Source organism: Echeneis naucrates, chromosome 18, assembly GCF_900963305.1.
Source record: "Echeneis naucrates chromosome 18, fEcheNa1.1, whole genome shotgun sequence".
Taxonomy (NCBI): Eukaryota; Metazoa; Chordata; class Actinopteri; order Carangiformes; family Echeneidae; genus Echeneis; species Echeneis naucrates.
The window spans coordinates 12736425-12761730 of NC_042528.1; the positions used below are offsets into that span (position 1 = coordinate 12736425).

Genomic DNA, 25306 nt, shown 5'->3' on the forward strand with positions numbered 1-25306 from the left:
TATCAAACAAGATTTAAAAAGTGAAGAAGTTTAGCTACCAAAATTATAATTTTTCAAAGCTACTAAACTACTGGCTAAATAATGCTATACCCTCATCAACTTTCAGTGTGTTTACCTGCTGATGTCAGCGCGTTTTATATTTAGCACTTGCTTTTGCTACCTCTCCATTTTCAGTCCTCTGTGTTTACCAACAAAAACAGCATTCATTCATTCATCTTCAGCCGCTTATCTGTTTCTGGGTCACTGGGTCATTCATTCAATCACCCACTACCATAAATGAATGAAAACCTGTAGCCTTACCCAAGGAATTGGGCTCCTGAGGGCCCCACCTCTATGAGCCTGCTGGCCAGGCCTTCACCCTCAACCATTGGGGGCATGGTAGCCAAACGGTGCCTCTTCACCAGTCGGCATGTCACCCGTGTGGGTGCACTGCACTTCCTGGGAGGGATGATGATGCGCAGGCCATTGTGCCGGCAACCACGCATGGCTCCACCCCTGGCATCCACCATGAAGCTTACCAGGAAGCTGGGATGGAACAGGAAGCATTTATAAAATTTAAACTTGTATATTATTATGCCCATTAAGTGATGAAAGTATTGACACCAATGGTGCACCTATCACTAAATTGAATTTTATGAGTTGCTGTATAAATAATTTATGTCTTAAATTACAAAGAACTAAAAGATGAGATTGAAAAGGTCATCTCTGATTCTGGAAAAATTATTAATACAACCTTTACGCAAGGTGCATTTTCTTGGTTTTTAAAGAGCAGATCAGTGGGGATTTTTTTGTAAACTGCTCCATGAATGCAGCTTTCAAGCCAACTGAAAGTGGCCTGATCAGCTGCAGTTCCATGACAAAAAAGAGAATTACACCCCGTAATGGAGACCAAGTGGCAATGTCATCATCTTTATGTGATCTGACTATTTTGGTGTCTCTCTTCTCATCACTGAACAGACGCCATTACTGTTTTTCACTTTCCATCTTCAGAATCTGTGACGTCACTCCCCATGCAAGGTGCAAAATGCTCTATGTACATGATTGTCACATCTGGATGGGGGTGGGTGGGATTATGGGTTTGATGAGTTTACACCATTGCATCTGGGTAGTGGCTTCACTGGAGCAAACACAGCAAAATTTACGAAAGTGACAAAAAACATTCGTTATTAAATTCAGCAACTCGCTCAGTGAAATTGTTAGAGATGAAGACAGCTCAGTGAGGCTAAGAGGTGTGGTGAGAGTAGGTGCTAGGTGACTGGGGTTCTTCTGATTATAAAAATGGATATAGAATCGGGATCTGAAAAAGTGGAGCCAAAAGTGAAGAGCCTTTAAGCTGTCTAATCACCATCAGGTGGCAACTCCACTGAGTGTTAAAACTCTATATTTGTTTTGAAATCAATGCAAATAGTGCTACATTATCAAATGTCTTCCAAATTAATTTTTGGCCTTAATCTGTAGTTTCAAGTCTTCTTCAGTACATCTGTATAAGTTCTCTGTCATCCAGGTAGTAGTTCTCTAAGAAAACCTCATATAGGGCAACTGGACTTGGTTGGACAGCATGTTCATTTTTAAAATGATGATCCCATTTAGAGGACAATGGCTTTGGTTATTAGGGGGAGGATATATGATAACACTTTCTTTCAGGGCAAGGAAAGAGAGGGAGGTTGTTGTCTGCAAAATGGTCTGGACGTTTCCCAAAGTAGGACGAGACATGAGGGGGTCCGTTTCTAAAAATGTTGCCCAAAACATCAATATTACCAAAATAGAGAACTTTGAATTATATCATTATTATTACACTATTTTTACTTACCATTTTTATTATTATTATTATCAACGCACTTGGTTGCATACATGTGCAGCAAATAGAGCTTGGACCTTGGCGAGGGCGGTCTCTGCCCTCACCACTAGGTGGTAGGAGGCAGGATGGCAGCGCCCGGAGGCTGCAGCCGACTGTCTCTTACCCTTCCACGCTCGACCTGGCGCGACTCATGTTGCAACAACACACACCCATAAGGACTATTCAGGCAACATTCAAGTTTAGTGTACGTACACAAACAAATGTATATGTACATTATATAAATTCTGAAGTGTGTCATTATTGCGTTCAACAAGTGATAATTGTGACAAATTAATGTAATTGTGTGAGGGCAAATGGGTGTGGAGAATTCCATTGTGCTTATGTACAATGACAATAAAGGCTATTCTATTCTTCTATTCTATCTATATAACATTCTGTTATTTTCACCATTATTGCTCATTATGTTGCTGATGGAGTACAGAAATCTTATAAATCATATAATGTGTCTTTACAGTCACCAGATCTCAAATAACTAAATGCGTTCCAGGTAATTCTGAGGCAGCATGTTTCACAGCGCTCTTTGGTTTTTCTTTTTTGCCACCTGTCTGTTCATCATAGTGACACCAATGGGTGAAGTCCATTGAGACATTTACAGGACAGTGCTGGTTATAGACAGGAACATACACAAACACCTCTCCACCAGGAGAGCACACTGTGAGGGGAGGAAGACAGTGATGAAGATGGGGAGGAGTATGATGTAAACCAAGGTGCAGAGGGTCACCTGCTGTGGTCTCCATGTTCATGGCACGGAGAGGAATGGCTAAAAACAGCAACCACATCAGACAGACAGAATCAAATGTCAGGCAGAGACAGTTGAGGAAGAACTTTCTCTTGCTTTTGTCCAGCTGATAATTGAATCAGCGTCTGCTACTTTTGCCAGATATGTTGAGGAAGAAAACATTTGCATAAAATTGTTAAAAATCTTCAAAAATTGTGTGATGATACCTCAGTGAACAGAAAATGTATGTTTGCCTTTGTTAGTTAAAGTAGTTAGCTTTAGTTAAAAATGTTGATCCAACTTTCTTTCCTAGAGTGAAGAAGCACAGAAACAACAATCATATTACCACTGATGAGCAAAATGCCTAATTTTAACACATATAGTTAGAAAAAATACATGCTGGAACTATTTCTTGAAAATGTTCTTTCCACCCAGCCCTTCTGACTGTTTCCAGCTATAGTATAGGTTTCTTTATGTTAACCTTACTCCAGGCTGTTCCAAATAATCATATTTCCTAAACTGCTGTTATTAAATGTATACTTGTAAATGTATAAATGTATACGGAAATTATTTCGAAAAAAAAATTATATATATATATATATATATATATATTCTGGAAAATCTAAGTATCCTCAGGTTTCAGACAGAAAATAAAATTACAAGATAAATCAAAAATGAAGAGATAAATGGATATTTTTAATTCAGCCACAATATAATTCCAACTGTTGCCTTTTAAAGGAAGCATTTTGCTCCAGGCAACAGGGACAAAACAGATCACTGAAACACATATTTTACGTTTAAGTTTACCAACTAATTAGGAAATTAACTACTTGAAACATAGCAGTAACACTTTATCAGGACCCTGATAAGAGTGGATTCATTGCTCATGCATTTTCATTACTTTACAACAAGTTTAGGTTAATGTCTGCAGGATTTTTTTCATTTAAATTTTGTATCAGATTACGTTGGGATGAGGGCATTTTTCTACTCAGTCTTGGATTGGACCTACCCGGAGTGGATGGGGCTCGATGATAAAGCCACATTGTCCAGGTTCTCTGTTCCCCAGCTCAGTCTGTATGAATCCCTCTCATTCTCTCTTGTGAGTGAAGAAACCTGGAATGAAATACAGAAGCTTATTATTATAGATTTATTATAGTATAATAAGTTAACCCGAGAAAGATGCACGCCTTCAGTCATTTAGGTGAAGTCAGAGACATCAAAGATTTTGACACTGTGGAACATGAGCTGAGCTGGCCTTTTCTGCTTTGACTGTCTTATCTAAATTCAACACTAAATTTACAGATTTGCTGGCACACACACAGGCTTCTGTAAGAAAAGAGCTGAGGTGGATTCCACCTGCAGTGTCTGTGACTGTTGATCACACTGTACCTGGTGGCTTGTGAGCATCTCCTCCATCAGGCCCTCATGTTTCGGGGAGTAGTAGCTATGGTGGGTTGGGGTGAAGGATCTGTCTGAGCTGCAGGGGAGAGCAGGAGAGCAGTGAAACCGGTGAAGCTCAATGCACACTATTATAACACAGATAACACCAGACAAGAAATTCCTTAAGACAAAGAGGAAATAAGAATAAATGTCCACAAGAAGAGAAACTCACTAACAATTATCAAACGTAGTTGATAAATAGTATGGAAACACTTTCAGGAGGCTATATCTATATATAGTATATCTTATTTTCTTACTATATAGTATTTGTTCTTTGTTGAGGATATTTTCACAATGTGGAAAATATTTTGATGTCACAAGAGTACAATTATCATTGTCAGAAGTTGGGAAGAGAAAAAATTATATTTGTTGAGCCCAGGGAGTTTTTTCCCAAAGAATGTACTGAAATTAAATATTGAACACATACATAACCACATCTAGAGAGAAGTGTATGTAGTAAAAAATATGTTAGCTTGTATATTTAGTATTTGTTGACTGACTGATCGCAGGAGGCTGCTGCTTAAAGTCCAAACAGGACCAACAACCAATTGTATGTGTAGATTGTCGCAAATGTTTGCATGTAACCCTGAGCTGTCAGGTTTCCTTCACAAATTTGGAATCAGTGGTGTTGCACTACACAAGTTGGGTCATTACACACAGGCTGGCTATAGATCAAAACTTTAAATCTTTAAGTTAAAACAATAGCAATGTTGTTTTTGTACTGAAGCTAACACAAAGTAAGACAAACATAACATCAAGCTATTTGATAAGAAATAAAGTAATTTGTGACGTAAAGTCAGAAATCGCTTATTCCTATAAAAAAAAAGACTAAAATATCCAGCTACAGACAGACAGCGATGCTTAATCTGATTATTACAGCAGTGCCGAAGGTTTAAAAGGCCAAATATGTGACCAGCGTCAGCACATACCTTTGCATTCGACTAAAGAGGCATGACAATGAAGACCAAAGATGAAAAATGAGCAGGAGATGTTGGAAAAACATATACACATGATCAAATACAGGCAAAAGGAGACGTTTTGTCAGTTTACACAAATACACACGTTAGGTCAGAATTCAGTAAATACTGTATTCATAGGTAGACAGAAACAGGAGTCAAAAGAGGGAACAGACAAATTCAGAAAGATAAATGGGTCACACATCAGAATTACTGCATATGTTGTAAATCGACAATCTGTTTCATGCGGTAGAAAATGTTGTTGTTGTTATAGTTGCTTGTTAGCAAAGCTAAACACGAATGGTTGCGTTATGTACCTGTCAGTGCGTCCCCCCTCCAGGCTGAATCGCAGGTAGTTCATCCCATCCAGGTACTGTCCAGGGAGGGAGTCGTCTCCCAGCTCCCTCAGGTCCTCTGCCCTCAGATACTCTCCTCCGTCACCTGTCATTGTGTCGTCACCTTGGGAGAGCAGACAGAGGGTAAGAGGGGAGTTCATGAAAAGAGTCAAAAGAGCACTCATGGTTCCGAACTGTTTCTCAGGTCACTTCTAATGCATGTTTATGCAGCACTTACATGTTAGCACAGAGTGAGTTGAAATATATTTAAACTATTATACTATTATACTCATACTATTATATATAATAGTATCCTACATCTGTACACACCTCTCACTCCATATGAAAACTAACCAAAAATTGTCAAAGTTGATTTTAAATTTGGTGTATTTGTTAGAAAGTTAATTTAAATTTTTCTGTTAAAAGAATATGACAAACTACTGATAATGGGTTAAATATATGTGAAAGTCCCCCCCTTTACAATGTAAGTCAACCTTGATTCTGTAGAAGTGACTGACAACAGCACACTGATTTGAGAAATCCCTCCAGAGAGTAAGGTTCAGTAGCTCCATCACAACTCAGCATACTGATCATCTGTTTCCAGACTCCACAGGATTTTAGTCATTCAGTTTTGATTCCAGTGTGTACAGTAATAGTCAACGCCTTTGTTGTCTAACACTAAACAGATGCATGTCAGAGCAGCTTCCTCTATGGACTTGATCGCTCTGCATCACAGCAGTATAACTCTAGCACTGCTCTACTACAGCCGGGGTCAGCATCGCTACTGGCTGCAGATTCACCTGGACCATCATGTGGTGCTTCTAGGGTACACTAAGACTCTCACTCTCAGACCCATGAACATGAAAAATTAACTTAATGTTATAACAAAATCACATTCATGGCACATTGATATTTATGAATGCCCTATATGTAAAGTAAAATCAAGTAATAAAGGAATAAATATAATCTTTCATTGTGACTATTTTAGCACCAAAGTAAGTTGGTCATCACTGCCACTTCAGGAAACTTTTCCCATGTGGTAAAATGATTGGCCAATCTACAATTTTTTTTCTCATTGCCCTTTACTCTATCTCAGACCTCCATACATCATCCCCTGTTAATGCTATCACAAAAACACTGCCATGCCACCAGGGTCTAGAAGTATTCCAAGGATCATAAAACCATAACTCACCCCACTCAGTAATCCAGCCTCCCCTACCCCCTTCTATCTCATTGTGCTGCAATAAAACACATTTAATCTCACCACCAGCTTTCCATCTGCATTTTTGTCAAAAGATTTTGTCCAAAGCTTTAACGCTATCTTTTGACAGAATGTTCATCCTCCAGTAAAATTAAAATTTGGAGAATCAATACTCAGGAGCAGTGAAGCTGCTCACTAAGACATTTCAGTTTCATTCGTCCACAGGGGAACATATGGTGTATGTGGGCCTGAGAGTGCTGTTTTGTGTTTATTTATTTGTTTCTTTGGTTGTAGCAAGTGACATTGTGGTCAATGCAGGGTAGCCACTTTGGCCCAAGTCTGGCTGAAAGCTAAATGCTAGGCCAACAGAACAAGCGAAAAACATACTGTAGTTCGACTGAGATGCTCTGATGCCAAAAGCATACTGGCTGTTAAATGCAGATGCAACAAAGTCAACATCTTTGTCCTCACTCCTTGGATACACAGTTTACTAAATCATAAATACTCATTTCCACATCAAATTAATTCCATGATGCTCATGCTTCTTCTGAGGCTTTTGTGTAAGTGGTACAGCCAATAACAGGAGGGCTTGAGTTGAGTTTAGCAGCATTGCTGTGAGTTGACACTGTGAATAAACTCTTCTCAGGATTAGTTTTTCTGTCTCTCTTTGTGCTTTCTTGAAAATTCTTTTCATGGAACCTAAAAAATATAGCTTTCTACAGTTGTACATTTTATTCCTCCCGACATTGTCACTTTGTAAAAACCTGCTTGTATACAGACTAAACAAAGAAATGCAGTGTACTTAATTAAACTGCACTGGCCTCATCAAGACTCAACTCAAAACATACCTGTTCTGCATTTAACTTGTAGCTCCAACATTCATCCCGTCTATCTGATTATTGCTTTGTCTTTACACTCTCATTGCTATTCTAAATATTATGTTATTTATGTGTTATTCTTTTGCACCTAACTTTTGTATTTGAGCACTTTTTGATATGGACCTTTGCACTTTTTGTCTCTTTTCCACTGTTATCTGTCTGTAAAGCGTCTTTGAGTCCTGTCAAAAGCGTTCTACATTTGAAAAACCGTATTTTTCGCACTGTAAGGCGCACTTAAAATCCTTAATTTTCTCAAAAAATCGGCAATGCGCCCTATAATCCGGTGCGCCTTATGTATGAATTGTTGTTGTGCTTACTGACCTCGAACCAATTTTATGTGATACACTGCGCTCAAAAATCTGTCAAAATGTTTTAGTGTGACTCTGGTAAGCGACAGAGCCGCTCCGCTTGATAGATTGTCGGAGCATTCTCAGCTGACACAGGGACGTTGTATTAACGTTAGTCCTTGGTTGGATATGGGTTGCAACGTCAGACAACGTTAGATATCTAATTCTGTAGTGCTGTCAACCAACCATCGTTCAACATTTAATCAATGTTACCTTACTACAACATTAGGTTTTTAACGTAAACCCAATTTTCAAATCCATATCATAAGCCAATTATAATCAAATGTTGGGACACAACGTAGTTCCAACGTCACACGAACTTCAGGTGTTTGCTATGCTGAAAACGATAAACCAATCAGAGAACAGTACGCAGTACGCTTACCTCCACCACTTTTTTGTAATACTTTTTTGTAGTACGTACCGTGCGTCGCTTTATATACATTTTATCATGCGTCTAATAACCCGGTGTGCCTTATGTATGAAAAAAGACCCGTTCATTGATATTGATACGCCTTATATTGCGTTTGTATGGAGCAAAATGGCAAGACCAAGACACAGATGCAACATCAAAGCACTACTGACTGACACAAAGGTTTCTAAAAAAAAACCCACAACACTGCAAAATTTCCATTTTCATAACCTATTTCCTTTTTTTTTTTTTTTTTTTGTGTAACCAGGATAATCTTTTTCATTTATTTTTTTATTACTACCTCTACCCCCTGGATCTTAGGAAGAAGTCCTAAGATCACAGTCATAAATCTAAATATAAATATGATGAAACTTCACTATGATGACCACCACTTGTGTCCAAATCTCAGCAGTTATTATTGCAGAGGTCACGTTCATCATGCATAACTAGGCATGGGACGATATGATCATTTCATGTCTGGATTATCCTGAGCTACAGTAACAGCAGTTCACACTGTTATTGCAATACTGCTGAAAATATGCTTTAAACTTAAATGTGAAATGGCTCTGGGAGGCACAGTAGCTCACCTTATAGAGAGCGTATAATTAAGGATCAGTTGTAATTGCCATACACTTTGCTGCATGCTACCCACTTTCTCGTTCCCTCATACTTGACAAAACCCTCCCATTTATCCAGACTTGGGACCAGCACAAGAGTACCACTGGTGAGCCTTATGGCTGGGGTTCCTCGTCAGGGAATCAAACCCTGGCTCCCGCATTCCACGCGGATATACTTACCACTATATTAACGAGGCCCCCTCCTACCTTCACTTTTCTGTTACCTTAAAAGACAAAAATTTATAAAAAAAAAAACAACAAAAATGTAAACACTATGAGCATGTTCTTTCTCACATATTTCCTACATTATTCAAATTTTTGAACTAGTTAGACACAAGCCATTCAGTGTAAGAGCACCAACAGTTATACCTACTCACTATTATGTTCATCTTCATTAGATGGTAAAATGATATATCGTCCCAACCCTATAACACCCCCTTCATAAAACCAGCACAGCAAGACCATGCTGAATACCTTCCATGTCCAAGGTGTCTTCATCATCAATGGCTCTCAGTGCTGAGGGCAAACAGCAGATTTGCTCACACCCAAGATTTTAGACTTGTGTTTGCAGACATTTTAGGAAACTGATATCTGTTTCCACACTGAGCTGGCACAGAGTTGATGAAGCTGGTAAAATTTAGTGACACAACCTAAGTTGCATGGTTACGTGGCAGTAGTTGGGCCTGTAGAGTGGGCAAAATTACTCACCTTCTTCATCGGAGACATCCAGTACTTCAGTCATGGTCTCCGGCACGTTCAACTTGTGTTTCTCTGTCACAGTCTGGCAGAATGGCAATATGTGGGGTGGGGGCAGGACAAAACATCAGTTAAGAATCAGTTGCACCACATCTAAACCATCTCCCACAAAAGATGAGGGTGCACACAAGAGATGTCATTCAGTTAGATGTGTGTGTGTGTGTGTAAGATGTGAGGTACCGTTGTGGTAGTGATGATCTCCTCAGTGACCACCCTCAGTGTGTCCACCACAGAGATGTAGCCCAACCTCCGGGCAATTCCCAGAGCAGTGTTACCATTCTGCACAGAAAGGCAAAATGAATGAGCTATGTGTGTCAGCGCGTGTGTGTTTGACTGCATGTGTTAGTGTCGACGAGGGTTTACGTACCACAGTGATAGCATTGGGCTTGGCACCATGCTGCAGCAGGACATTGATGATGTGTGTGTTTCCTTGTTGGGCTGCCTGGTGGAGCGGGGTGTATCCACTCTGGGAAGGATTAACAACAACAACAGCAGCAAATGTAAATTTCTGTTTGGGCTATAATATGGCTTTAAACTTCAGCTCAACCAAATTACAGATAAATAATAAGGTACTGTATACATCAGTAGGCTTTACAGTTTGTCTGCCTCCAGACAGACAAAAGTTCATTCATTACCATTATACTGGACTGGAGACAGAAATCTTACTGGTGAATTTCTCTTCTATGTGTAAATGTGTTTGTAATTTGAAAGAACCAGATCCATAAATCTTGAGACTATAATGATTCCATCAATAAACAGCATGTGGACGATGGAATTAGTCCAATTCAAGAGCCATTTCACCATAAACTTCAGTGTTTCTTGTCACGTTTTTCTCTCTGTTTTTCTTTGTATCATCCATAGCAAAACACATTATATTATTATCAACCATACACATCTTCAGAGATGTAAATCAAATCAAAATATATTTAAAATTTTTATATCATATTTTAAAAATATTAGCATGATACATTTTTAACATGCAGTCAACATGTATGTTGAAAAAATACAATTATGTGTGGAAGTTTATTAAAACCATTTAACATTTAACAATATTAATAATAAATCCTTATTAATGTCAAATCTGTTTTAATTATTGTCTCCTAGACATACATACATATATATGTATGTAGCAATTTCTTATTCTACTATACATAACTATAACTATACATAGAGTAATCACATGTTTGTATTTGTATTACATATTTTGCAGGTATGCTTTTATTTTATATGTGCATATCCATTTAATAAATTTTTATATATACACAAAAATTGGTATCTATAAGTATATACATTTTATTTGCATATGGACAATTTATGAAAGGCGTAATGCCATTTATGCATTTTCTATAGTCTGATTGTTTGAATCATCTGACTCAGTACTGTACCTTAGTCTTAGAGTTGACACTTGCTCCATTCTGAAGCAGGAAGTTGACCATCTTAGCATTACCATAGTGACATGCTACAATTAGCGGTGTGTATCCCAGCTGTAAAACAAAAGCACACGTGATTGAAAGTAGAATACCAAAACCTTCAACACTGAGAAACACTGTAAAAATACTTTTATCCAGTATGATAACTTCAGAGTGGTACAATGATGTTGTGTAAAGCTGCATGAAGAAAATAAAATTACTGTGATTGCTCATACTTTGGTCTGTTGGTCAAGGTTGGCCCCATTCTTGGCAAGGATCTCTCCAACAGCCACTCTCTCCTCCTGGGCTGCCAGATGGAGGGCAGTCAGGCCGCTCTGCAGGAGGGACACACACTAGTTCATTCACAGCAGCTACATTCAGACCAGAGCCTGTCCATTCTGTCTTGGCAAATTATATAGTTCATCAAGAGCTTAGAAGGAGATAGATTTTTCCCTGAAAAAAGGAGGCTCACTAAAAACACTTCATGTTTACACTAATTTCTCTTGCGTTATTTACTGCATTATATACCCAGGTTTCGACATTACCTTTGTGGGGATGTTGATCTGAGCTCCCTTGCTCATGAGCAGGGCAGCCATATCAGCGTGGCCCTCCTGGGAGGCCAGATGGAGCGGAGTGACACCCTGCTTGGTCAGGATGTTGGTCTCGGCTCCGTACTGCAGCAGAACTGTGGCAATTTCCATCTGGTTCTTCTTCGCCGCAATGTGAAGAGGAGTGTATCCATTCTGATTCATGACGATGACAGAGGAGAGAGAAATGGGTGTCATTCTAGTGCATGGGTATATTTTCACTGTCCGCAGACCCAAAGCAACACAGAATGCATCCTTTTAATAAATGTTGTGCATCTCTGGGCAATAATTCTTTATTGTTGTCTGGAAACTATTAAAATGCATCATTGAGAAACACTTTTGCACTGTATGACTCGTTTCTTCATTAGACTGAACACACAAACTGTAGTTCTTTTGCAATGCTACATCTTGCTGCCAGAAATACTTCCTAGAGTCAAAGCACACTGAAATATGAAGTAAATGAAAGTCGATCATTCCTTACCTTACCTAAGAATGTATAAATAATCTATATGGTAACACTGCTTTCCCTTCAAGCTGAGGACTTTTCACATGGACACATGAAAATGCTCTATTCGTAATTTGCTGAGTCTGTACTCACTTTTGCTAGGACTTGTTGGTTTGGCAATCTCTGCTTGGTTGCAAAAACATGCTGGGGAGTGTTGTGAAACAAGTCCAAAAAGGCATTGGTGTATATCTTAATGATCTCAGCCAGGTCTACCAGGTGAAGGAGACACATTTTTCCCTGAAAAAAGCCAGGTCTACCAGATGAGGTGTATTCAGAGGGCTAATACCATCCTGGCAAACCCTCAGCATCCTCTTTTCATAGAGTTTCAGCTATTGCCATTCGGAATGAGGTGGGCTTTTCATAGGAAGGAAAAGTCTAACAAATACCAAAGATCCCTTGTACCATCAACTGTTAAATATGTAAATCAGCTGTGACATTGCATTGATGATGTAAAGTATGTTTTCACAACTATGTTTTAATTGTACTATATTCAAATTGTATTTTATGAAGGTATTTCGTTGCGCCAACTACTGCTACAAAACAAACTGGCCCTTCGGGACAATTAAGATTTCTATTCTAATCTCGACAAAAGTGTGGATATGATGATTGTAAAGCTGAATCTGATTATATAATGGGCATCTTTTTTCCATAATACATGATTATTTTCTGTGTAAACTAGGGATACATTGTGTCTGTGTCTAAGTTTTACTATTGAAAAACATTTAAAAGTACAGACCATAATCTCTTTCAGAAATCTGAGCTAATAAATCAAGTGAGAAGATTTTCACATGGACTTCAATAAAATCAGATTTCTTTTCCTAACCAGATTGTCATTGGAGAGAATAAGGGTTAAAGACCCTCTGGCATTGGCTTCAATTTACAGACCCAGAGTTTATATATAATTTGAGTGTAATCCTGAGGAGAAGGGGGAGGGAGTTTGAAGCTGACTATAGGACCACATTGGAAATATCTTTGTGGCCTACTGCCTGCATTACGCAGTTGTTCAGCTTGCCTGATATGATGGTTCATCTTAACATCATAAGCATGGTGTTCCTGCTCCAGGAACAACCTCTCCAGTCAGCACAGGGAGTTTAGTTTGGACTCTCACCTTGGCCATGGTGTGGGGGGACGCTCCTTTGTCCAAAAGCAGGAGCGCAACCTTCTGGTTATCATAATGTGCTGCAACATGAAGGGGGGTGAGGCCATTCTGTAATGGGTGGAGGGTGAGCGCACAAGAATTAAATTGCAGTTAGTGCACCATGAAGCCACTGAAGCTACAAACACACAGTGTTAAAAGTGTGTTACAGGTTGAGATGAATTCGAGTTATATTGGACTGCAGAAGTTGGATGGATTACTGGGTGGATTCTTAATATGACACAAAGAAATATTCAAAGAAAAACAAGGAATCTTTATTTAGAAAGGCTTCTGTTATCAGTTTTGGGTTTCCTGGAAGAAATAATAGTTAGTTAATCCAAACAAAATATCAGCAGTGGTTTTTCAGACTAGTCTTACCGGACCGCTCATCATCAACTTAAGCTCAATACAGAAGAACAGCAACACACCATTTAAATAAACAAGCCAATTCCCTTTACATTGAAATTGTTCATTGATACCTAATTTACCTCTATAAACCAATCGGCATGATTGCATTCATAGTGTACAGATCATTTCTTACGCTGTTCTTATGCTGATAAATATAAATAGTAGTGAAATGAAATGGCTGATAAACATTTTTGGTGCATACCTTCCCAGCAGAATCAGGTGGAGCTCGACGCTGCAACAGAAGTTTGGCGACATCCAGGCTTCCATACTTGGAGGCAACATGCAGCGGAGTAAACCCTTTCTGTGGGGACACACAATCTTGGCATTGTTTAGCTTCATCTTATATGCCATATTTCTCATTATAATCAGCCACTACCTGCTGAATATTGTATAGGTCCACATTTCTGTCCACATATTTTTTACCAAAATAGCCCTGTAATGCTCTGTGTGCTCTAACATTTTTCTATCAGAACTTCTCAGTGCTACTGTAACCAGATAATAAATTATTCACTTCACCTGTCAGTGATCATATTGTTATGGCTAAGTGGGCCACAGTATATGCATCAAGACCAATACAAAATTCTGACTTGCAATTAAAACAACTATCTATATGTTCACTGCTTTCAAACCTTTAGTCCATTCCGATCCATTCCGATATCATGAGGGGACACTCAAGCAGTTTCTCATTACTACCTGGATTCAACTATAATCTTCTCCAAGCTTTACGGGACATAAACTCATTATTAGGACTCAAGGGAATGTGGATGGGGTTTATTTATTTATTTATTTATTTATTTATTTATTTATTTATTTATTTATTTATTTATTTTCCTACCCTACCGGCAAACATCAAAAAAGAGCACCTAGCCTGCTCATGCAGTACTTAAATATGAGATGCAGTGCTTTAACATTAACTCCAGTTCATATTGAAGCCAGAAGAGGGGGCACTGTAACTGTCTAAAACTGAACCAGTCTGACGGCTGACTGAAAAAACATGACCAGTGTGTTTATGGCTCAGCCCTGCCCATGGAGGGAGCTGTCCTTTGTTTGTCAAACACTGGATTATATCTGATGTAATAGGTGCTTGAAAGAAACAAGAAAAAAATGGAAAGGGAGAGAGGGAAGGAGGAGAGGAGGGAATTTTTTAGATTGAATGATAAAATAAATGTCATCTAAGGCAAATCAAGGATACTGACTCTAATGAACGTTTGTGTATGGCTAGAAAGTGTTACTTGCATAACAACAACTTTCACTGGTTTGGTTGCTATAGAGAGAGCCACACCCTTCATCCCCAGAGAGAAGAGCCAAGGAGAGAGAAACCAGGAAGAAGAGAGAACAGAAGCCCCTAACGATGTGACATCATACAATGCTTTGTCTCACCCTTGTATGAATAAATATAAGAACTAATCTGCTCAGGAGATGATACAGATTGAAAATGTGCAGCCTCCTATAGTAAACACCTTCACTGCAGTAATGATAAACCACTTGATTTAAGCTTCATGCACAATTTAGAGGACAACAGTACAGCTGTAAAGGGTCATCAATCATTCATAAAAATTGGGTCAACAACAGAAACCTGCAGATGCAACCACAATGTATCCTCTTTAGTCAGGCTTGACGAATGGGCATGTTATGTAGACTGTGACTCTATAAAGTTTTATGATTATTTCTAAAAGACAGCGTTGGTTTAGTGCTGTTTTACTAATCTCAAGAAGTACTCATCTTGGGTCAGAGTACAGACACATAAGGAGGATCTAGCCAAAGAATTGGTATCACTTGTATCACAGGAGGAAAAATCAAGCCTCTTTGAAGCCTAAAAATGGGTCAAGGTATTATTTATGATTGTAGAAGTGAAGTATAACACCCCAGGAGTATGTCTTTTAAGAGCTTAGTTGTTTTGTTGCAAAAATTATTTGTTTTCATGCATTTTTTTGTCTAAGTATTACAGAATGCAGCATAGACAGCATGACCGTTTCTTTATATTGAGCAGTTATTTCTTTTTGAACTTGAGTGGCACCAAATAATGTCAAATGTGCCATTTTTACCAGGAGTGTGAACCAAACTGACTGTTTTCTTTAGTGTGGCCCAACTAAATCAGCTGGAGGAAAATATAATTAGATTTCTCTTCCTAAAGATGGGAGTAGAATATTGAAACAGGTATATAACTCCCACATCTACCTTGGTTGCCAGTGAGTGTGACGCTCCAGCCTCCAGCAGTACAGAGGCTGTTTCCACCTGCCCCTCCCTGGCAGAGATATGGAGGGGAGTATAGCCATTGGTTGTGGCAGCATCAGGATGGGCCATGTGTTGCAGCAACAGCTGAACAATCTCTGTTTTTCCCAGTCGGGACGCAATATGGAGAGGAGTCTGGTCCTCCTACATACAATAAAATTGCAGACCAAGGGAAACTTTCACTTTTAAATTGTAGTTTATTCCATATAGTGTCAAAATCTTCAAGTAAATGTGCCAGAAAATACTTGTCTCACCCGTGCTCTGGCATCCACCATTGCACCATTTCTCAGCAAACATCTCACCACCTCCACCTGACCCGCCCTGGCTGCCATATGTAATGCCGTTTCTCCTCGCTTGACACACAACATAAAGCATCATCATGGTCACAGATGTCACTGCAGACATTTGTCTCTGATTTAAGAGTCAGTGAGTCGTTTGAGAATTTACTATTAAATAATTGCAGTTTCATTCTTATTACTCACGATGTTGCTGACATCAGGAGAGGCTCCATTCTGCAAAAGCAGCAGAACGATGTTCAGGTGACCCATGAAGGCTGCAACGTGAATGGGAGTCAAGCCAGACTAGACCAAGAAGGAGAGATAGAGGAGGTGGCCAGGTTAACATGTCAATAAGTATGCCAATCAAATGTATCAATATACAAAACACAAAACACTATAAGAGTAAAAGAAAACCTTCACTCCTACATTATTAACTTGTTCAAAAAAATCATAATCCTCCCTTCATGTCTACATACAGAACTTAATTGTTGCAATTTGACATAGGTCTACATTGTGCTTTTGTTTTGAGTACACTTTCTAATTTCCTACACATTCCCGAATGTCAGCCCTATGATAAGCAGTTAATGAAACTATTGTTTTATACAAATATACAGACACACACACACACACAGCCAATACCATGTCACAGGCAATTCAATCACAAAATATACTGGTTAAACACTAATAAATAATAAATGATGTTCAGTTTAGCAAATTAACTATCATATTTATTTTCACTTGTGGTACTCTTAGATTTACAATTATCTTCTTACCATTCAGATGGTTGCTTTAACTCTGTATCTTAACATTAGCATCAGATGAGCTTTTTGTAAAAAAAAAAATTGATATGGAATCAAAATTTAATTTGAATAAAAACATATTATTTGGAATCAAACAAAATGTCAAGATTCAGTATTTAACAAATATTATTGTTAAATTTTTTTTATATACATTTGGGGAGAGAATTAGAGATTAATCTCTTTACTACCTAGACTTCCTATTACTCAGATGTATGATAACAAGGGTACTTGAACCTGAGTTAGTTGACTTGGAAACCCAAAGAATCCTGAATATTTCCGCAGATTCATGTGACTTAGGTCTGATAAGTACCTCTGTAATGGCCTGGATCGAGGCTCCATATTTGACCAGCAGCTCCATCACCTTTACTCGATTTTTCTTGCAGGCTATGTGCAATGGAGTGAATCCATTCTGTCAAGGAAATGCATGCAGTGAAGGTTATGAATGCAGAGAATCTTACATGAATTCTTTTTCTGACATTGTGACCACAAAAAACAGTTAAATATATTGATATTTTAACCATCTTTGTTACAGTTTGTCCAGTTTTCACTAGAGGATTGTAGAGTTACAAGGAATTTATCGCACCAGGGCCCGGGCATTGGGGTTGGCCCTCTTGTCTAGCAGCAGTTTGGTGACTCTGTAATGACCGCAGTGTGCTGCCACATGGAGTGCTGTCAGATAGTCCAGTGTGACATCATCAACAGGTGCCTTGTGCTGCAGCAAATGTTTGACGCATTCAACGTGGTCACCTTGTGCTGCCATGTGGAGAGGAGACAGCCCATTCTAGAAATCAAAGAGGTGCCAGTAAGTTTGATGGCGATGAAAAGGTAGGATGATATTTTAGGATACTGAATAATTGAAACCATGAAAGAACCCTCTCTCAGACCAGGTTCAGTTGGCCTCTTAAAGCATAAAGCAGATATAAAGTAAGCTAAAATAAAGCTAAAACGAGAGCGAACATTCAACTTGTCAGTGTGGTTTGATTTCGAACGAATGGTAACATTGAGCTGTGTCTACTGGAGGTATAAATAGAAAACAGTTTTCTAACTCATTACATAATATGTCAAATGTGTTTGATAATCAAAACAGATGAATGCAGCCTAGGGCCAGTGTTTTGTTTTTAGTTTCATACTGTTGAAATTTTGTATTTCACACTGAAGTTGCCCAGATGAAAGTGTTAAAAATGGTTATTTTTGACTTAAGTGGACAAGTAGACCAGACACATAGAGTTAGAGCTATTGGCAGGCAGGTAGGTAGGAAGATAACATAGTAATAAAAAATATGTAGCAATAAACAACAGTCATTAACTTAGTTCATGAGCCACTTCTCAGTTCTTAGCTCCAAGTAAACTGATTAATACTATTTATTAATACTACATTGTTTTGAATGACCTCCATTAGTATAAATATACAAAGAACGTCTGTATGGAAATATAGAAATTTAGGCATAGTTAAATGTTGTTGTTTGCCAGTACCACAATAAGTCACTTTCACTGTGCATCTGTCTGTCAGTCTCTGTCTGGGCTGACTCTGAGCTCAGGTGAAGGTGAATGGGCATGTGACACACCTTTGTTCGGGCCAGTAAGGGTGCTCCTCGCTCCAACAGGAGCTCCACAGCTGTGTCATGCCCACTCCGAGCAGCACAGTGGAGGGGTGTGAGACCATCCTAGAGAAAACACATACAGTCAATCTATAAACATGCTGTACTTAATGGGACTGGGCTAGATGCTTGAGGTTGAACAGTGACCAAGTAGAGTCAAGTACAATACGTGGCCAGGTCAGTGGCTTAATCTCCACCTCCAGAACTGAGTAAGTGCTGTAACACAGCCACAGTCACTCATGCTGGGTGCTGTTTGTATGTGTCTGACTCAAATCCTGGTGGCTGGTACTTAACAAAATATCACCAGGCAGAGTTCATAATTTAATCGACTGACCCACAGCTGAACTTAAAACAGCACTGAGTTTGAGAAATTGTCCGGCGTAGGTGAAGTGGCAGGAAGCGATGTCTAATGATATTCATTCTACAACTCAGGCCTCAGATATGAAAGCCTGGTCCCAATTCTGATTTTTCCTGGTACTCACCCTTGTTTTAGCATCAATCTGAGAGCCACGGTCCAATAAAAGGCGAACCATATTAGTGTTGCCACGCTTGGAGGCCACATGGAGTGGAGTGATCCCATTCTGCAGGTAGGAGACACATGCATTTTACCTTAGATACATTTATTCATAAAATTTTACTGATAGTTTAATCAAATCCACCACAAAAATATCTGAAAATTTTTATCTAATAGGGTTAGAAACTATCAACTATCAAATTATAGCAATATATATATGAAACAATAATTAAGCCTGTTTTGAAATCCAAATTTCTAATTCATTTAAATTATATTCTAGAATCTTTAAACACTGGTAAACACGGTAAAATTGTTTAAAAAAAACAACAACATTATTTTGTTCAAACTTTGGACCAGTAGACTCTGACATCTGATGCTATCTTGTCTCACAAAGGCAATGGGGCTCTCTCTCTCAAACCTTTTAACCCACATGGGGTTTTAGATTTCTGCAACTTAATTTTCAGTAGCACAAGCAATCCAATGAGACTTAGCACAAATGTGTGTGAGTGTACAGAGTGCTCTATGTGTCTTATAACAAGAGCTATTCTTGTCTATGTTGTTTGCATAATTAAAAATAGGACATCTGAATTTTTTGTAATACTAATCAAGGGACAGATCTGATACTGGAAAAGGTCTGACCATAAGTGAAAGTAAGCATTTTGGACTTCAAGCAGTTTGCCCTGTCTACAAATCAAGTATGGCCTTTTCAAAGCTATTTGCCTCAGTTAAAAACACTATCTGTGTTGTGTGTTGATCCACGAAAAGAGGATGCCACTTGAGTGTTATCTTGGAGTCTGTGCTTGCAGATCTTGAGCTCATACACAGTCACAAGGCTTGGGAATAAGAGGAGACAACCAGGAGCAGGTTGAAACTGAAACTGAAACTGAAACTGTTTTATTTTAGATGTACATCAACAGATTTGTCCCAGTGACCACAACAGACAAACAGACAAGTCTTCACCACATGAAAAATAGTCTAAGTCTTATTGTAAGCTAGCGTTGTACTTCCACTTTGGAACTGCAATGATCCAATTATACATTTATGTCTCAAAAACTGATTCAGCCATAGTTCAATTTGTTTATATAAATCAACCTGAAACCTATCAGTTGAGAGAGCTAAACTCCTGTGTGTGCCTGTGTGTGTGGTATCCTACCCTTGCAGTGAAGTCAACTGCTGCACCCCGGTTCAGCAAGAGTGTGGCCACATTGACATTCCCATAGTGGGCAGCAATATGAAGAGGGGTGAATCCACTCTAAAAGATAGATGGTAAAAGAACCACACAGAAGCAGAGACAGATCAGGCTTTTACTTCATGTACTTGAACTTTGACCTGCGATTCCAGACCTTTAGTCTTCCCAGCATGCAGTGTTGCATTAAGCATTACAGGTGAACAAAACGGAAACTGAAAGTAAGGAAAATGTAAAAATTACAGGAAAGAAATCTATTAGAAAATATTCACTATATGAAGCATCCATACTCACAACCCCACGACACTCAAACATATCACTTTCATGCAGGATTTTCAACCACAGACTCAAAGATTAAAGAAAAAAATTTTTCAGCTTCAAAAACCAACTTGAAAATAAAAAGATAAAACTAAGTGGGAGAAAGAGACATACAGTACACACAGACTGTCACTGAAATTGACATGAAGATGAACAAACCATATTAGCTACCAAAAAATCAAATTATAGTCAAATCATACAGTGGCACATATAAAATAGGGAACATTTCCCATCACCAAAGTGCACTATGTTAACTGTATGTCATCAAAGTACTGAAGTTAGCAATGAGAAATATATGACAAAAGTTAGAGATTGCAGAGCAGGTTGGAGGAGTTGTGAAATTCTTGCCTTACCTTGCCGTTCTGTAAGTGTGGTCCGATTTAATGTGAAAAAGTTGTTTACAAAAGTGTGAAGAATACAGTAGCTAACGTGATGGTTTAAAACTTTACACAGTCAAAAGCTTAGAATGGTGCAAATTAAGTTGGCATGGAGTCAGCATGCTAATCAATGCCAAACTTTGGCCAAGCAGGTAGTGAACATTAAAAGCTTCAAGCATCAAGTATTTGAAATACTTGATTAGGAAGCTGTTACATATAGGTAACCAAGGTTGCATATTCTTAAAAAAAATATTTAATTTCAGATTTTGTATTTAACATGTATGGTATAGAATCTAATTTGCATTTTAACTACCATGTTCAAACATGCAAACATACTGCCAAAAAGAAAAAGAAAAGAATTCTACCAAATATTTTGGTTACTCCACAAAGGCAAAACACTTCAATATTTATTCTAACATGATAACATGGGTTGTTTAGCTGAATTATGCTCTAATTTTACCTTCAATCCTATGAAGATATAATAATTATCAAATGAGTGAAGTTTGAATTTCCAAAATTGCATATGTTGTATATTGTCTTCTGGGCTAAGAATGAAAACAAAACTAATTCCATTAATTCATATCATTATGGCAGTGTTATCCTTAGGATATTATTTATGGAAAAAGGTTCCATTTCATGCACATTTTACATTATTTATTTTAAAAATGGAAATATATATTAGAAATTGAAAATATCATTAAAATTTGATTTAATGTTTTCATTTTTCTTTTGGCAGTGCAGAATTGCCACAAACAAGGAAAGATATTGCATTATACTTGTCATTTAACTAATGCAGAAGTAGTTCGGAGTGCATCTTTAGAAATCATGCATTACAACATAAACAGACAAAATACAATTCTCATAAATAGATGTTTCCAAATTGCATTAGCACATTATTCATCAAACTAAAACCTTATGATGGGAAATTTAATCATTTAAAATAAACCAATAAACCTTACATCTTGATAAAGATGTTTAGAGACAATTATAAATGAGCTTATGATCACATATGAAAAATGGCATTTTATGAGGCACGGACAAAATAAAAATTTTGAAAAAAAGCATGAAAATACAGACAGCGAGAGTATGAATAATAAAATCCTAAGCCATAAAATAACATAGATTGTGTGGTGCCTGAGAGCAGGACACACAGTAGTGGTTATGCCATTCCTATCAGCCATGCATGGTGGCTTCGTATCATACCAAACCAACAGAAATTGTGAGAACTTAAAATGAATCAAGATAGTTTACTGACACCATGCAGTGCTGTGGAATTGAAAGAAGGGAATAAATAGTGGAAGAAAGGACAAAGACAGAGGGATGGAACTTTGTAGCGGACCTGTAGAGAATTAAATGAGCATTTGTATACCTCAGTAGTCCTATTGACCATCATCTGTAGCAGAATGAATGAGGAAGGAAAACATGTGTTAAGTTAGGTTATTATGACACTTTATATATGATTGGTTGATGCAGCTCAGCAGCTCAGAGGAAGCTTTGCTGTTAAGATACTACACTGGCAAGTGACATGGCTGGAATGGATCACTCCTATTTAATGTGCTATGCTAGCCCAGCTAAGTTCAAACAGAGTAAGGCCTCTTTGGGCCACAACTATTGAGAATTGTTATTATCTATGAAAGTGATTTGATTTTGAAATTCACTATTTTAGTAGTGGAAAACTTTATTGTGACAGCCCAGCATCCAAAGTGTCTCAGTTTTTCCCAACCATTAAGGAACAATAATAATTATATGTGGAGTGATCTAAATGAATGCAAAACAACACAATGTATTGCAAGTGGCAACAAGTTTAAGATTAATTGATGAAAGTACACACATTGTCAATATGGCTGAATGTGTAATCTGGTTTAGTTTCAACAAGACATGGTGATTTAACATTTGGACAAGGTTCTGGTTTATTTACATAAATTTTTGGGTTTCATTTTTGGGATTGGGTCATCAGTTCTAACCCAAGCTGCATGAAAGCCAATTTCTGTAAAGTGCAGTTTCTTAAATGTTCACTTGAGGTTGACTTTAGCAACAACCCACTGAGACATTCCCTATTTTGAGGTTTGTTCACCTAAAACGGGACCATCAATTAAAAAATAAAAGACATACTTGAAACTAGAAAGTCAGACCATTAACTTAGTAGAAAAATACTGCACTGCAGCTACTTAACATCCAGGCCTGTTTAGTGCATTAAATGGAGCATCATATTCACTCTTGCCAAGTCACTTAAAGCCATGAGCCAGTACAACAGTCACAACTGAAAACCTGTGCTCCTTGATGGGTAATTGTGAGTTCTAGCCAATACCGGATCAGCTAACTCCCTTCCCCTACATCCCCCGCCAACAGTAAATCAACAGTATTAACATCGTCAACCCCTCAGTGTGCATGCAGTCTTTGATATTATTCCAATTCAACCTGCAGATAGGGGCACACTCCATGCAGTGGACAGTGCTACATTTAGACACCAGTGTAGGCGGAGGTGATGGGCGAAGTGTGTGAGTGGTAGCTTTTGAAGAGAGATATGAAAGAGGGAGAGACCCAGTTAGTGACAGGACCAGCAGGGACGTGGCAGGCACAGACACACTGAATGCGAGAGAAGAGAAGAACGACAAAAATGCATATACAGACTGATGGAAACACATGATACAACTACAAGTGTACAACTACATCACCACAAGATAGTTCTTCTGACTTAGTAACTAAGTCATACTGGTATTATGGTAGGGGCTTGTTGGGATTTTAACAATTCCCATTCCTCTTACCAATTATTGGTATATATATATATATATACATATGTGTGTGTGTGTGTGTGTGTGTGTTCATAAGTCTTTTTTTGCAAGTCAAGTCTCAAGTCTCCAAAAACATAAAGGTCTCATGTTTCTTCTGGTTGTAATGAGCGTTCTATCATCTATCATCCCGAGTAATGGTAACCCAATATACCTGTAACATTAACGTTACGAGTTCAACAATAAACCTGTAACCTGCCTGTAAGCCGATAGTAGAACTGTATTTCTTTATTTAACGTAAGCCAGTAAATGGTGGCAAGCGAACGTAACTTCACCCGTCCATTTTTGCCATGTCATGTCAACGCCACACAATGCAAACAAGTGTGACAAACTAACAGTCACACATCTTTTCAAATATTCTGTTACAAAGCTAGTAGCAAACTAAGTTAACGTTACATAGCTGATACTAAGCTACACATGTTTGCTAACCGTCCACAAGCGCTAATGTGACTTCACGTAAGTTACCGAGTTTTATTGTGACTGATAAAATTTTAAGTAGTTGCTACAGCATCCTTAATTTGCAGTCTGCGCTTCTTTTGTTGAGACTATCTTTTTTAAGTTTTTATAACCAAACGTAATTACAAAGGGTAACGTTACAGAAGCAGCTGCAGGTCACCATAGTTACCACCAGCTGAGGTACGAGTGCGTGAGGCGCGCACTCGATGCCTAATATGGCTATTACCGTGACAAAAAGGAGGTAGTGACATTAACCTCGTCAGACGTTTCGGTTTCCTCAATGTTAACACGCCAGAATAAGAAAACATAATGATTGTTCACGAGTCCAAGTCAAGTCTGAAGTCTCTGAAATGTGCGACTTAAACTCAGTCCCCATCTCTGCTGCCAACAATCTAATATCCGTTTGCGGGCACCGTCAATTCAAAAGTGAAGGACCCAGTTCAAAAAAGAACCAGTAGGACTGTATGTAAGCAGTCTTGCTGTGATTCCATTTACTATCTTATCTGGATACAACAAAAAAATGGAATAACTGGCTCTGACTCAGTAATATTTTATAACTCAATTGTTAATAGAAGAGTGAAGGAAATGTCACATTTTGCTGAACTGACCATTCAGTCAAGACGATTTTCTAAGAAGTTTCCCAAAGTCTCTGACTCTCCCAGTTCCTCTCCTCTGTCTCCCTGTCCTCATCCTGCAGGTGATGAATCATCACTACCCCATGTTCCTGCAATGGCTGCTGCTCCCATATCTTCATGAATTCCATCCAGCATAATTTCTATGAACTTCATGCAGCATGTGTTCCTTCCTAGACCTGTTTTGAAAATCCCCTCCTCCTGCTCTCATTGTCTCCCCACTCTGCCCCCCCCCCCCTCTCTTTTCCTCTCAACCCAATCTTCAAGGCAGATGGCTGGCCCCTCCCTCCTCCAAATCCTGAGCCTTTATAACCAACAACTCAGCAGCCTACTAATAACAGAAATATTAATTCTTGATTGAAGCTGTCATGCTCTGTCGTTCTTAAGTCAGATGCTCTATAGCTGAAATAACAGTGGTGTCAGTGGCATGGAATGAATGGTACTAAGTTCATTATATAAGACTAGCTGCAATTTAAATTCCATGTAAATGTTATAATTATAAGTATTTCCATATCTCTGGGTTGGGATGAAAACATTCCTTGTCTGAATGGCGCAATGTCATTAAACT

General features: G+C 38.4%; 1 protein-coding gene across 2 annotated transcripts in view; it reads right to left on the reverse strand.

Annotated features, from left to right (window-relative positions):
- Nucleotides 1–25306, reverse strand: part of ank2b (ankyrin 2b, neuronal) — a 116876-nt gene that overhangs the window by 32930 nt on the left and 58640 nt on the right. The window contains exons 7-29 of one of the 2 annotated variants that reach the window (XM_029526828.1): nt 22231–22254; nt 20134–20232; nt 18949–19047; nt 18434–18532; nt 17453–17650; nt 17180–17278; nt 16274–16372; nt 16046–16144; nt 15738–15935; nt 13762–13860; nt 13125–13223; nt 11470–11667; nt 11161–11259; nt 10901–10999; nt 9883–9981; nt 9696–9794; nt 9468–9540; nt 5290–5431; nt 4946–4957; nt 3966–4053; nt 3586–3689; nt 2580–2618; nt 301–525 (exon numbers count right to left, since the gene is read on the reverse strand). In XM_029526828.1, coding sequence (XP_029382688.1) covers nt 301–525; nt 2580–2618; nt 3586–3689; nt 3966–4053; nt 4946–4957; nt 5290–5431; nt 9468–9540; nt 9696–9794; nt 9883–9981; nt 10901–10999; nt 11161–11259; nt 11470–11667; nt 13125–13223; nt 13762–13860; nt 15738–15935; nt 16046–16144; nt 16274–16372; nt 17180–17278; nt 17453–17650; nt 18434–18532; nt 18949–19047; nt 20134–20232; nt 22231–22254 — 2489 coding nt within the window. The remainder of the gene's footprint in view (nt 1–300; nt 526–2579; nt 2619–3585; nt 3690–3965; nt 4054–4945; nt 4958–5289; nt 5432–9467; nt 9541–9695; nt 9795–9882; nt 9982–10900; nt 11000–11160; nt 11260–11469; nt 11668–13124; nt 13224–13761; nt 13861–15737; nt 15936–16045; nt 16145–16273; nt 16373–17179; nt 17279–17452; nt 17651–18433; nt 18533–18948; nt 19048–20133; nt 20233–22230; nt 22255–25306) is intronic. The other variant, XM_029526829.1, reaches the window with a different exon arrangement.